General features: G+C 41.4%; 1 protein-coding gene across 1 annotated transcript in view; it reads left to right on the top strand.

Moving 5' to 3' along the window:
* Positions 1–8404, top strand: part of SCARB2 (scavenger receptor class B member 2) — a 118612-nt gene extending 110208 nt beyond the window's left edge. The window contains exon 13 of the mRNA XM_073601038.1: positions 1343–8404. Within this exon, the coding sequence (XP_073457139.1) occupies positions 1343–1381 (39 nt within the window). The 3' untranslated portion in view covers positions 1382–8404. The remainder of the gene's footprint in view (positions 1–1342) is intronic.
* Positions 8405–14967: the final 6563 nt, after the last annotated feature.

Here is a 14967-nt window from a genome sequence, read left to right as displayed (position 1 = left end):
TGTGGAAGAAGAGGAAGATCAGAGAAGACAGGATCACACAGCCTTTTTACACAATGCAAAGGATTAACTCCTTAGGTTCCACAGAGAGTATAACAAGCATGCTTTACTGCATATACAGACTGATTTTTCTGTTGTGGGTTTAGTAACATTTTAATAGCCAAAAAAGGAAATTCACTTTGTTTGCGATGCAGGGGAGGGGCACATCAGGTCCACCAACTACAGGCTGCTTGTAGAAAACTCCTGGAGGGTGGATACACGACTAGTGATCCTTCTTAAGGAGAGAGCAGCAGTAACTTACAAGAGAAGTGCAGGTATTAAAAAAAAACAAAAAAATAACCTACATCCTCGCCTATATGGCTGCAGCATTGGTCTGATGCTGTAGCTGTCCTCCACCAGCTCTAATTCTGAGAACTGAGCGATCATATGTCCTCTGATTGCTCCAGTTCTTGGTCATTACTGAGCTGAGATCACCGGACTGTGGAGAGAATGGAAGTGGCTGGATCAGGCTCTCATAACGTGCTGAGAGGCTCAGCCAGCTGCCAGTCAGGTATCTGGGTGAATCCTGACAATATGGTCAGTGTGGTTCTGTGATGTCAGCCAACAGCAAGCTATTGGTAAATCTGGGTCACAGGATTGCAGAAATAGGTACACTTCTGTGACCCACATGAGAAATATGAACAAAAAAAAAAGCTTTGGCAGGACTTCTCCTTTTAATACGGTTGAAAGCTCCTGCACACAGGTAAAGTTTCACACTGTTTTAGTGCACAGATCTGGAAGAAATACATAAACCACACCAATATTCAAGTAAGAATACACATGTCTTGTATTTAGACGATGCTTGCTTATATCGGAGTTCAGCTTTAAAGCGGAACTTCGCCCAACAGGGGAAGTTCTACTTGTTTGCATCCTCCCCACCCCCATTCACAAAGCACAGCAGGGCTTGAGCATGGGAAGTAGGAAATCAGCTGTGAAGCTGGAAGGTTTCACTGTCAGTTTCCCTTGTCTAAGATGCCAGCACCTGCATCCAAAGCCGACTGAAGAATCGGCTCGGGTGAGGACATTGCTGGATCCTTGGACAGATAAGTGTCAGTATTTGTAGCTGCTGACTTTTAATTTTTTTTTTGGGGGGGGGGGATCTATTTTTTTAAAATTCTTTATAATATTCTCCCTATCGATCTTTTCTGTAAAGCTAACATCTGATTATCAACATTTTCTTAACACACATACATTTGAACAAGTATATCATAAAACATCAGTCTGTATGTCATATGATTGGCCATATATCCCCAAATTTCTGTAATGTAATTGATTTGTTTTAACATATCTGCCTTTGTTTGCTTAGGGGACAGAAGAGGAAACAGCAAATCTTATCCGAACCTAATTCAAGAAAGTTTTAATATTCAGAAAATAAACTATGCAAAATGCTTACGGACTGCTCAGATTGTGAATTGGAGACATTTTGAAAGAAGCAGATCAAAGACAAGCCAGAATATGCTGTGCGGTAGACAAGAACCAGCACAGTTACTATGATGTTGTTTTACCATTAAGGTGAAATAACAAGCACATTTTGCTTAATTTAGCTCTGTGGTTTGCCGTTATGGACTATTTAATTTGCTAACGTTTATGTATAATTAGTGCAGTGACATTACTGATGCAGTTAATAATATTAGTAAAGGACCCCACCCTGGCTGATCACGTGCCATATATTTTCAGAAGGATGGATTTACACTTTGTTTTAACTTTTATTAACCGCAAGGCCTTGTTTCCAATATAGGCATACTGCATGTACCAAGGAGTCTCATGTCAAAAGCATTTAGTGTGCTTTCCAAGAGACTAATACTTGTGCATATGAGCGATGAGTGTGTCTAAAATAATTCATGATGTCCAATCAAAAATAATGTTTCCAGTTAGGACTACTGTTAAATTAAATCGTCTGTTTTTGTGGGTTAGCGTCCTTTATACAACATCACTGCACTTTGTATTGCCTTATCAAAATAGTCTTATTGTGTTATATTAATTTTTTTCTGGTAAAGTGTGAAATTATATTGAGCTTTGGTCTTCAGATATATGTGCAAGACCTTAACACTTGTCAGGTAGCACTCGCTATTCCCATAAGCACATTGTTTTTGGTCTTTTGGTCCACCAGGTAGATTGCAGGATACATAAGAGAGTTATATATGTAAGCAGGTGATGTATCTTTTCACTTGAGCTGATGCTACTCTCCTTGGCGAGTTTCAATTGTCAGCTATGTATTCTAGACATATGACCATAGTAACTTGTTTTTATTTGCAGGTGACACTAATGAGCTCCTGGAGGGTTGCAGCATCTTAGCAGTTCCTTACATAAAAGGCCATCTGTAGGTAGAAATGTTAGGAGACCTCAGCGCAGTAACCCAATTTTAAATGGGGTTCTCAGATCTAAATACAATCACTAACCACTTGTTATGAAAGTAAAAATATTTTTTCAATTGTGGTAAATGGACAGCGTTCATTAAAACCATACTCTGTAAGCCTACTAACGAAGGTCCATGTCAAGGCATATGAAATTGAGTGAGAACTGTATCTCACTTATGCTTTAGTCATATTGTCACATTCTATCCTCCCAAAGATTACAAGCAGCCCTGGCAACACACATTATACAGGCATAATCTACTGTTGTCACATAGTAAACCATTCCAGAGCAGTGACCTTCAGCAGATGCTGACGCAAGATAATGTTTAATGAAAAAAGTTAAATAGCAATTGTTTGACACAAAGCATGTTGATATATTAAAGGTTATCCAAAATGGATTCAGATCTACCTTAAATGTATTTTTCCAACTTCTTCAGTTCCTTGTCTGTACCATAAAAATACTAAGGGGTTATCGTTCCCTCAACCCACCATTATGCAACACGGGTACAACTATTCTACCGTTATTTTTATTGCTGGTTGGACTGGTTTTAGCATTTAGATACAATATTATCAGCATCTCCTTTGCATGGTTGCTTTGCAATATCAGATTTCTACAACAGGTGGCGCTGTGGGTAAAGGCTGTAATTGAATTGCCAAGTAAAAATTCAGGGGATCAGACACCAGGCTACAGCCACATGGAGGATTTCCATTTATGATGCTTACCTTGTGACTGTTATTACAAGAAAGTCAGAGATTGCCCTACGTACTGTATAGAACAGATAAATAACCAATGCCTGCATAAAGACTCACTCACAAATCAATAGATTACAACGGAGGTGTCACCCTTAGCAGCCAATCATATCTTGACTGTCATTTTTATATTGCATGAGAAAAAAAAATACATGACTGGTTGTAATGGGTGTAGAACGTTAAGTTTACTTTGCACTTTATTTTTCTTTTATAAATGAGTTTTGTAGTACACATCATGTTAATACAATTGAGTATGAAATTCTCTGTAACTGTATAATAACTGTTGGTTCACCTATTTGTTACACATAGCTTTGTAATTTGCCGCTTCCAATTTCAGTGAATGACTCCCAAACAGTTACTTTCAGAGTGAATCAAAATGCTACATTAACCACTTGCCGCCGCAGTTATACTGCGGCAGGTTGGCTCGGCTGCGCAAATCGGCATAGGTGTACGTTGGGCTTGTACATGGCGATCTATGGGGGCACGCGCACATTGGCCAGCGGCGGAGCCAATCAGTGGGTCCGGCTGACTCTATGTCTGGGGATCTGCTAAAGTAAATAAGGCAGATCTCCGTTCTGTCAGGGGATGACACACAGATCCTGTATTTTTGCTATGCAGGAAGACAGATCTGTGTGCTGTTCCAGGCAGCCCTTCCCCCATACAGTTAGAACGCACAGTGAGGGAACACATTTGACCCCTGATGTTAACCCCTTCCCTGCCAGTGTCATTAGTACAGTAACAGTGCATATTTTTAGCACTAATCACTGTAATAATGTCACTGGTTCCCAAAAAAGTGTCAAATGTCAGTTAGGTGTCTGATCTGTCCACCGCAATGTCGCAGTCCTGCTAAAAATAGCAGATCACCGCAAAAGTTATAGCGTTTACAAACTAGGGGATAAATTTATGGCATTTCTATTTATTTTTTTATTTTTTTTACTAGTAATGGCGGACCATTACTAGTAAGAAAAAAAAGGGTTAAATAGGGGATAGATTAATGGCATTTCTATTTTGTAGACACTAACTTTTTCACAAAACAATCAATATAAGCTTATTGGGTTGTTTTTTTTTTTTCTTACCAAAAATATGTAGCAGAATACAAATTGGCCTAAATTGATGAAGAAATTCGATCTTTTAATTTTTTTTTTTTTTATTGGGTGTGTTTGATAGCAAAAAATATAAAAATATTGTTTTGGTTTTTTTTTCAAAATGGTTGGTCTTTTTTTGTTTATAGCACAAAAAATTAAAACCGCAGAGGTGATCAAATAACACCAAAAGAAAGCTCTATTTGTAGGGAAAAAAAGGACATCGATTTTGTTTGGGTACAACATTGCACGTCTGCGCAATTGTCAGTTAAAGCGAAGCAGTGCCGTATCGCAAAAAATGGCCTGGTTAGGAAGTGGGTAAATTCTTCTGGGGCTGAAGTGGTTAAATAACCACTTGTACGTAATAATATGACCCTTTTTCAGCTGCAACTACCCAAGAGGACTGAAAATCTGTCATATCGTTAAATAGCTTAATAAAAATAGTAGTGTTCCTGATTAGCTAGAACTAACAGGCCTTACAGTTAAAGGAAACTTGTCTGTAGCAGGATCCTGAGTTTGCAAGAGCTGAGCTCCTAAAAACGATAATTGTCTGACATATTGACGACCCCCCCCTTGTTTAAATATTTCAAGACTTTGACCTCTGACAATGTCTTTTCTTGCTTGTGGCTCATCTATTTTACAATCGACATGAGTCATCAGCAGTTTGCCTTTACCAGATATAGATTCTTTGATTCGAAATTTCACCCAAAGCATCACTGAAAATTGACAGCAACCATACAAGTTTTTATTTATAAGACAGTCATTTTAGAGCAATGTTGACATTTCTGTACACTAAGCAAAGCAAACAGGGTCTTGGTATTGCTATTATACAGCAGGGGTGAGGGTTCTAGGTTAGCATAGCCTAGTAAGGGTGGACACCCCCCCCCCCCCCCCCCCCCAATACATTTTTTTATTAGGTTTTGCAAGTAGACAGGTCAGCAACAAAAATTATATATTGTATACATACAAAGAACATGGGAGTGAGGGGAATTTGACATGGAAAACTGCTAATACATATTAATGTAGAAAGGGAATAAAGGAATAGGAAGGAAGAAAAACAGAGGGGAAGGAGGTTGGGTTTTCTTTTTTTTTTTACTAAAAGTGTATTTGTCTTAAGGCTTGGGCTTGTAACTAATACAAGTTGCAGCAATGGGGCTGCTGCAATAACCCCTTCAAAACCACAATACCACTTTTTAAGTCCAAATGTAAAATAACCTATGGCATGAGAACATTAAATAACCTTGCAACAGAGTAGGAATGTGCACTTGTGTGTGTTCCTAGTTCTCAGATCTACTGTCAAACAAATTCTTATGCCCCTTTCAAACTGGCAAACTTAAAATCTTACCCCGATTTTGACGCAAATTCAGGGAATGCCTGCTTTGCGGTCTTTGGACCTCAACTCGCATGAAAGTCGGACCAAAGGAACGACTTTGAAGTCGGCACAACTTGAAGTCGCACATATATGAATGGTTATAATTGGAAATCATGGGGAATGGCTTTTCATGTGACTTTCAAGTCGCACAAGTGTGAAAGGGGCCTTAGAATTATTTTCAAGGTAACTGACACATGCTGACGTTGCTGAACTTGGTCTGGACATCTATGCTACACAAAAAAACTTTGCTCACAAAAACAGAAGTAAACACAAGCCCAAAAATGGAGTTTCCAAAAAGCAACTATTTATATTGAAAGATCAAATAAGGATTCTGATTTACTAGTCATTTTCTCCTAGTTTTATTGCATCAGACCAACTGTGGCTGCTCACACTGTGCTACACAAATCAATTCTTAAATATGCTAGGTTCCCAACATCCATAGGCTAAGCTAGCTTCTTCTAGTGGTTTTGATGTGTTTTGTTGTGTGTTTGTACAGGTGTTTCTTTGGCGTTTTCAGCCTTTAAAGGGGTTGTAAACCCTCATGTTTTTTCACCTTAATGCATCCTATGCATTAAGGTGAAAAAAACACCTGGCAGTCACCGGCCCCCCAGCTCCCCCATTTTACTTTACCTAAACTCCTACATCTCTTTGGTGGGGACGCGCTGTATCTCTATCTATCTCTCTCCACGGGGTCCTGGCTCTTGATTGGATAGATGGATAGCAGCGCAGCCATTGGCTCCCCCTGCTGTCAATCAAATCCAATGATGTGTGGGCGGGGACGAGTCCAGCATTCGTGTCTATGGATGCAAATGCAGGACTCGACAGCGCGCCTGCATGGTAACCCCATTCAGGAGAGCGCTTCTCCTAGGGGGTTATGTGAGAGCTGCCAGGGGACCCCAGAAGAGGATGTTCGGGGCCACTCTGCAAAACGAGCTGCACAGTGGAGAGAAGTATGACATTTGTTATATATAAAAAAAAAAAAAAAAAAAAAAAAAAAAAAAACGATCCTTTACAATCACTTTAAGCATTTTTGTTTTAGCCAATGGAAATCTAGTTACAAGGAGGAGAGGCAAGAAATTTTCAGGCACTCCTATTGAAATATTGAAATGTATAGGGATCAAAATGCCTGACTCTGCCCCAAATAAGCTCATGTACTTTTTTGTGCTTCGGGGAACAGGCTTCAGCCCTGGTTCACACTGGTGCGATTTGACGTGTCAAATCAGCGGTAATTGCACCGCCCTAATCGGTGCGACGCCGCACCGATTTCAAAAAGTAGTTTCTGCACGACTTTTTGCGATTTCAGCTTGCGATTTCTATTGCCATCTGTGCAGAAACCCGCACAGATGTCTGTGAAATCGCCGCTGAAATCGGAACTGACATGCGGGAGTGAAATCAGCTCAAATCGCACAGCTTCATTCCGTGCTCAGTGTGAACCTGGGCTAAGGCCCCTTTCACACTACCGTGTCTGCATTTCAAGGAATACCTGTGTAACTCGCATCAAAGTCGGACCAAAGTAGTGCAGGGACTACTTTGAAGTTGGCACGACTTGAAGTCGTACTAATATGAATGGTTGTCATTGTAAATCATGGGGAGCGACTTGTCATGCGACTGTGCAGTCCCAAATTGTAGGACAAGTCGTACAAGTGTAAAAAGGGGCCTAAAGGAACACATTTCATGTGAAAATGTAATGGGAGTTGAGTATAACGAAAATCTTGAGGGTTGAAGCGCTTAAAGTGGTGTTCCAGCCTGGGGGGGGGGGGTGTCTTAGGCTAGTGCACGAGATATGTAAATCACCTGTCACTCACAGCAAGGGGGAGGATTTGACAAAGTTTTTCTCTGTTTGTCAAGTTTTATCTCACTGAACAATAAAAGAGGATTGCTCAGAGCTGGATTAACTCTTTGTGGCAAGACTGGGCTCAAATGATAGGAAATCTTATACTCTATATTATGACATCAAAAAAAAAATTTCGGGTTTACATCCAGTTTAACAGCCGGTTCCCTAATTGCCATGCGCACTGTGCTTTTTTAACTGGCGCGGCGGCTTATGTCTTCCCGAGATGTAGAATCCCTTTCAGGTTCAGGGTTTTGTGGAACCCTAGGGTTTCTCCAGAGGTTGCTAGGGGTTCCCTGAGCAATTTCTACCTCTCAGATAAGTTCCCATTGACACCACTGAGGGGGATTCTTACCAATGACCACAAGGGTAATGGGCAGTTTTCCGAGTGACTATCACAATAATTTACAACGAACTGTAGATAATTATTAGCAGGGGTCCCTTGAGACCGGAAAGTTACTGCAAAGGGTTCCCTCGTGTTAGCACAGCCTTTCTCAACCTTTTTAATTCATGCAGATTACTAATTCCTTGGTACTGGTTTACTTTTGTTCCTATGTGTGGTATTATATTTGTCTGTCAAGCATATTAATAGGTCCAAATTACATTGCTGCTACATGTTTTAATACTACGAATTGATGTTCATAGTACATATTATACAGTGTGAGGGACAATTATTAAAATTTTTTTTTTTTTTACCAAAATAATGACACTGTACAGTTGTGAATAATAAACTCACATTTCAGGAGGTTTCATTGAGCACACAGATTATACTTTTTTGAAGGGCAAACTGTCTGCTCTCAGCATAAGCACATTTTTTAAATATCCCCTTTATGTTTTCATGTGTATGACACTCGGCATGACCGCTTTAACATTGCTAAGTTTACTGTATTGATTGATAATGTTAATACCAAATCATAACAAAAAGAAATGTGAATAAGCCATGTCTAATTTGAATAAAGGATTTGTGGTTTATGGTTAATTTTTTTTTCTGCATTCAGATAATAAAATAATTATAGTAAAACCTTGAATTGCGACCATAATTTGTTCCAGAAACATGTTTGTAATCCAAAGCACTTGTATATCAAAGCGAATTTCCCCATAAGAAATAATGAAAACTCAAATGTTTCGTTGCACAACCATTTATAGGTCCTTCAGTTTATAGTCCATATAAAAAGATTATAGCAATATGACCAGGTTGTGTAACCATAAAATGTCCATCCACAAATGGAAGCCTCCACAAGGGGATTAGAAGCAAAGTGTAGCAATATGTTGCACCTTCATTAACTGTAACCATATTACTACACTTAGAGGAGCCTCTCTTCTCTTTTATACTCAGTTGTGATGCTACTTGTATATCAAGTCAAAATTTATTAAAAAATTTTGCAAAATGCTCTCAAACCAAGGTTTTGCTGTACATTGTTGACTGAAGAATGAAACCAGAGACATGCGCAAATAATGAAAACGAAACCTACAGGGGTTGGACAAAAATATGGAAACACTACATGATTTGCAGGTGTTAAAGTGACATGTTTCACATTGAAACGGAAGTGATGTAACATTCTTTCGGTTCCACTGTGTGATGAGACAACTAGCTAACAGGTGGGAAGCCTCACTTTTGTCATTTACTGAATGTGCTGCTAATAACACAGTCGTGTCAGAGCTAACCGAGTTTCAAAGAGGGCAAATTGTTGGTGCCTCTGTGACTGAAGTTGGCAATTTATTTGCGGTGTCGAAAGGTACAGTATCAAAGGTCATGATGGCATATACAGTTTCCAGGACAACGTCGTCTGATGAGCATAAGCGCGGTCAACTGACCAAAAGAGACAAAAGAACATTGCTCAGGATTGTGACCCAGATTTTTGCATGAAGAGTGGTATCAGATTCCATTATCCACATCCAAGACTAATATATGTCAAATCCCAGGAGAATTTAGGCAGTCTTGGATGCCAAAGGCGGTCCAACACCATATTAGGTAATTATATCATAATTTTACCATACTTGGTTTCATAATTTTGTCCATCCCCTGTGTTTGACCTAGCATAAACATAAATGTGCTTGGAAACAATTTTAGTCTGGAGTTTTCTGTATGGTGACTCCATGTGAAGGCCAGTTCACCCAGGATTAACATTTCAGTTTTTGATTTAAAGTTACAGCTGAACTCCAGAAAAACCTACTCTTGCAGTGAGCTTGCCCACTCTTCAAGGATTAAGATCTAGGGGTGCAGGAATAAGGAGTAATATCTTTTCCCCCATTCTCGCAGGCTCCTTAGAGCCATGCTACCAGTCCAGCACTGCCTTTTCTCTAAGGTGTTCTGGGCACGGTTTTATTCCATCCTCCTTCAATTGCAATAGCCCTGCATTGCACAAGAGCAAGGCTTCAGTAAAAAGAGCACTGGAGCCTGCTGGAGTGGGGTTAAGGTAAGTAATACAGCCTTTTCCCCCTATAAATAAGTATTTAAACCCTTACTAATTCCCAGATATTAGCTTTAAAGGCAAAAGGAATTCTATGCATTACGATAAAAAATCTTCTTTGTGTGTAGCAGCCTCCCCAGCACCCCCTAATTACTTACCTGAGCGCCATCTCTCTCCAGCGATGTCCATGAATGTCTAAACCAGGGATCTCCAAACTATAGCCCTCCGGTTGTTCAGGAACTACATTTCCCATCATGCCTAGTCATGCTTGTAAATCTCAGTGTTACAATGTCTCATGGGATGTGTAGTTCCACAACAGCTGGAGGGCCGTAGTTTGAAGATCACTGGTCTAAACTGTCTGGGACCCTCCTCCTGATTGTCTAAGACACAGCAGCAGGGCCATTGGCTCCCAATCAAAATCAGTCAGCCAATCAGGGGAGAGAGGGGCCCGGGCCTGGGCTCCATGTCTGAATGGACACACAAAGCTGTGACTCGGCTCCAGAGGAAGATGATGACTGTGTGGGCACTCAATAGAAGGGAGGGGTCAGGAGCAGCAAAGAGGGACCCAAGAAGGGGAGGATCCGGGCTGCTCTGTGCAAAACCAACTGCACAGAGGAGGTAAATATAACATGTTTGTAAAGGCTCATTTTAAGAAAAAAAAAAAAAAAATCACTTGACAATTTCTTACATCTCCTGAAGACCCTTTTGATGAGACCTCAGCTCTTGACTTCCTGGGTCCAGCACACCTGCTGCAATGAGTAACAGGGGCCCTTGCTCTTTTTGTTGGATTAAAATAATTTCAACTGCCAAAATTGTGCCGGTTTGTTGTATAGGCTAAATATGGATGGATGTGTCACTGCAGTAGTGGTGAGCCGATGATACCCAACTCTACTTTCGCATCACTGGACAAAAAACCAACAATTAGAAGAATGCCTCAGTTCAATTGATGATTGGATGACCATCAGCTCCCTCAAACTTAACGGTTCAAAAACAGAACTTCTTCTCCTACATGCCAACAAAAATTCCAAAATGAAGACCCCGTGGACACCCCCCACCATCCTCGGACAGACCATCACTCCAAGCCCCAAAGCCAAGAGTCTCGGAGTCATCTTTGACTCAGGAATGACAATGGATGCTCAAATAGGATCAGTGGTGAGCGGATCCCACCATCTCCTCCGCCTCCTACGCAGACTCATCCCCTTCATCCCAGAAGAAGACAAACCGGCAGTTGTGGGAACAATCGTCAACTCCCGACTCGACTATGCAAATTCGCTCTAAATAGGACTACCCCAATATCAGCTTGCGCGCTTACAACTCATTCAAAACACGGCGGCAAGACTGTTAACAGGAAAAAAACCATGGGAATCCATTTCACCATCCCTAAAGTGCCTACACTGGCTAACCGTAAAGAATCGGATCAAATTCAAGACCCTCTGCCTCACCCACAAATGCATACAAGGAAACGCTCCGCTATATCTTCAGGAGAAAATAAAACACTACACACCCAATCGCAGCCTTCGATCAGCTAACCAAAACCTCCTCATCATTCCAAAATATCGCTACAAAGCAAAGGGAGAACGAAGATTCGCAGTCCAAGGACCTCGACTATGGAACGCTCTTCCGACCCACATCCGCATGGAAGAAAACCATCAGGCCTTCAGGAAAAAACTAAAGACCTTCCTTTTCTAAGAAGCTGGCAACAGAACGCATTCTAGCGCCTTGAGGCGATTTAGTTCGCATTTGCAGCGCTCTACAAATCCTTCATTCATTCATTCAGCATAGGTACAGTGCTGTCAAGTGCAGATGTAGGTATCAGTGCAGTGGCGAGTAAAGTGGGGATGGATGGAGATTAGGTTCAATGGTAATTGAGATCAAATTGTAATAAATGTACCGGCTGGAGGAAGCACTCATGTGATTGTTACTTGGTATTGTTGTTGTGGATGACACTGGACTACATTTAAAGGGATCATTGCAGGATAGAGATCAGCAGCATTGTCACTAAATATTGGGTCCCACTACCTGAGCAGTAGCAGTAGACCCCCATACACTTCTAAGGAGTTCTGCTGCACACAAGCAGCCAGCAGAAAAGGGGAGAACGGGCTAGCAGCAGGTAGAAATTATGGTGAAATTCTGTTGTAGCAGGGGGAGGATTACATAGATTAGCACTATGAGGAGTTCAATACTACATGTGCTAACGTGAGCCAAGTTAATGCATTATAAATATACATTACCACAACACAGATCTAAAAGGGGCCTAAAAGGATAACTATAATTTCAAATAAAATTCTAATGACACCCTCACCATGCTAACTGAGCCCCTTTGCACTTTTACTTTAAATAAGGACAATGTGGTCCAGGAGCCTATACCAAAGACACTCGTTTGGAGAATTACATGTTTTTGCGTTCTGGCCTATGAAAAACCCAGTACCCATGACACTTGGCACCCTAATATTGCATCTCCCTGTCACTGAGCACCATTGCCACTGCACTCCTGACTCTGAACCTACCTGTCTCCCAGTATTACCTCTACTGCACCTTTCAGCTACTCCACCACTGTTACCCTTATCAATTTTGCAGGCCGAGCCTAGGATTTCTGTGCTCATGCCCACTTTCTCCTCCCTTAAGTGATCTCTTCAGTGCAGCCTGTAGATGCAGACCATCCTCCAGAGACTCGAAAGTTTTGCTTTAACCACCGGAAGGCCTCTGAAAGGACCTTCAAAACTGTGTCTCCTAAGTTTGTGGTGGGAAATGACAGCTATACATTTGGCATCTATGCTATATGGTCATGCTGTCAGTCCTCCTGCCTCTGGAGAGCTGTGCACATTGTGTGTTCCTAGGTGCACACTTCTGGGCTGAGAGGAAGAGGGAAGCCCAACACTGGGATATTATTTAACATACAACACCACTCTTCCCTCCTAAACTATTGAACCTTCTATATTCACAGTAGTCAATTTGAAAATGATAAAGGGCCTCAACCTATCAAGAGTGCCATGCAATAGCATGGTGGATTGCATAGAGTTGGGAGCACATTCAAAATGAAAGATCTGTCCTGTGTGTCTATAGATGCACACAGCCTAGCTTGGGAGCACAGCCGCATGAGTGACCCCACAACACACAGCTAGTCAGTCCTATGCCAGATAAACTACTGTACAATGAAAGAAACCATCATCCGTCAGGCCTGGCAAAGACAACAGGTAGACTGTTGGGTTCTCCCTAACCTAATTACAAGTTATTCCAATCCCTCCTATCCCCAAACGCTATATCAGTCTCTCACGCCAACACCCATCCTGCACCCAAAGGCTCTTGCAGCACATATCTTGGTCATCCCTAAAGCGGGGAAGGACCCACAACATTGCCAACTACAGACTAGTCTCACACTTCAACGTAGATTTAAAGCTGTTCACTAAAACCCTTGCAAACAGACTGTTCTCCCATCGCCAGAAAATAATTCAGTTAGATCAGGTAAGTTTTATGCCCACCTGCCAAGCATGGGATGGAACTCTCTGGGCTATCAATATAGTCCACTCAGACCAGTTGAAAGAAGAACAATCTAATCAGAACAGTTTTTACAGATGCAGAAATGGTATTTTTACAAGATTGACTGGACCTTCCTCTGCCTCACCTTAGAGTTTAGTGGACTCACTTTATTTGTCCAATTCAGCACAAGTCAGGGTCAAGGGGTTCCTTTCGTCTTCCTTCTCCATCAGGAACAGAACTCACCAGGGGTGCCCACTTTTCTCCGATTTTCATTTCATGTGCCACATGAAATTTCCACCCATGCAGACGTACTTCCAGAGTGACCTGGAGATAACTCTCCCCAACACAGCTGCCACAGTACGGCGAGTTATCCAAATTTTCACATCAGAAATAAGAAGCACTAGAACTGGACTCTCTCACGGGCCACACTACTTAAGCTGAAGACCAACTATGGCTTTAAATGGGCCTCCTCTCCTATTGGATACTACTGCCCAGTCGTTAGTTAAGGGAAAAAGTCTCAACAAAGTCCCACTCATCTCCTCATTTCAACCTGGATAGTGAAGATTTTCCTCTGGGTGCGGAGACATGTTATTAAATAGAAAATCCTGCCCCACATACTTTACTTTCTTTATATAATTTTGATTCACATTCCTGTATCCTATTTCAAATCCATCCTATCTCTTTTGAACAAATTCATTAGGTCCTCTAAGCTGGTATGCCTGAAACACACTATGCTTTAAAGACCAGGTATCCATTGAACAAGACAGCTCCCCCACTCCTCTAGATGTGCTCCCATGGTATTGAACACTACCTACTGCGGACTTGAATAAGTACCTGATCGTTGCCATCTTGCAGAATTACTAATTAGCATCCAAGTCCTTTGGTCTTGTCCAGTTTCCTTCCCTTTTCCGCACTCTGGGGGAGCCCAATTTTCCAGCCTCCAATACAAAGCGATTCTCCCACTTCATTATGGGAACAAACATTGAGCATGACATTTTCTCATTCATCCTGTTTGTCATCTACTCAGTTATCACAAGACCCTGAGTTCTTCTCTCTCAGACCTTTACAAATCTTGCAGGTTGTCCACTTTAACAATCTTTACTAATAGCAACAAAATTTTTTTTTTCACACTGATGCAGCTTTAGAGTGAATGCCAGGCCAGTAGAGCATGCACTCTTTTACAACCAGCTTTTACAGAGATTTCACAAACCCCATCTTGCTTTCTGGAATAATGGGAGAAGGAACTCCCATATTATCATCTCACCCGCAGACCAAATGAAAAGATATACTCTGTCTTTAAAATCTTCCATAAATAACATATACTCGGAATCAGTCTTCAAAACTGTTGCCTGCTGGTGCTGCACCCTGACAACTAGGGGTGCAACGGATCAAAAAACTCACGGTTCGGATCGTTCCTCAGATCAGGAGTCACAGTTCGGATCATTTTCGGATCAACAAAAAAAAAAAAAACTCCCCCACTGTAATAATATATTAGCAGGGTATGGCAGAGTATTGCAGGGTACTGGCGGGTATATTGGCAGAGTATTGGCAGGGCATGGCAGAGTATTGGCAGGGCATGGCAGAGTATTGGCAGGGCATGGCAAAGTATTGGCAGGGCATGGCAGAGTATTGGCAGGGCATGGCAGAGTATTGG

Source organism: Aquarana catesbeiana, linkage group LG01, assembly GCF_042186555.1.
Source record: "Aquarana catesbeiana isolate 2022-GZ linkage group LG01, ASM4218655v1, whole genome shotgun sequence".
NCBI classification, from domain to species: Eukaryota; Metazoa; Chordata; class Amphibia; order Anura; family Ranidae; genus Aquarana; species Aquarana catesbeiana.
This window is presented reverse-complemented; position numbering and strand designations above follow the sequence as displayed.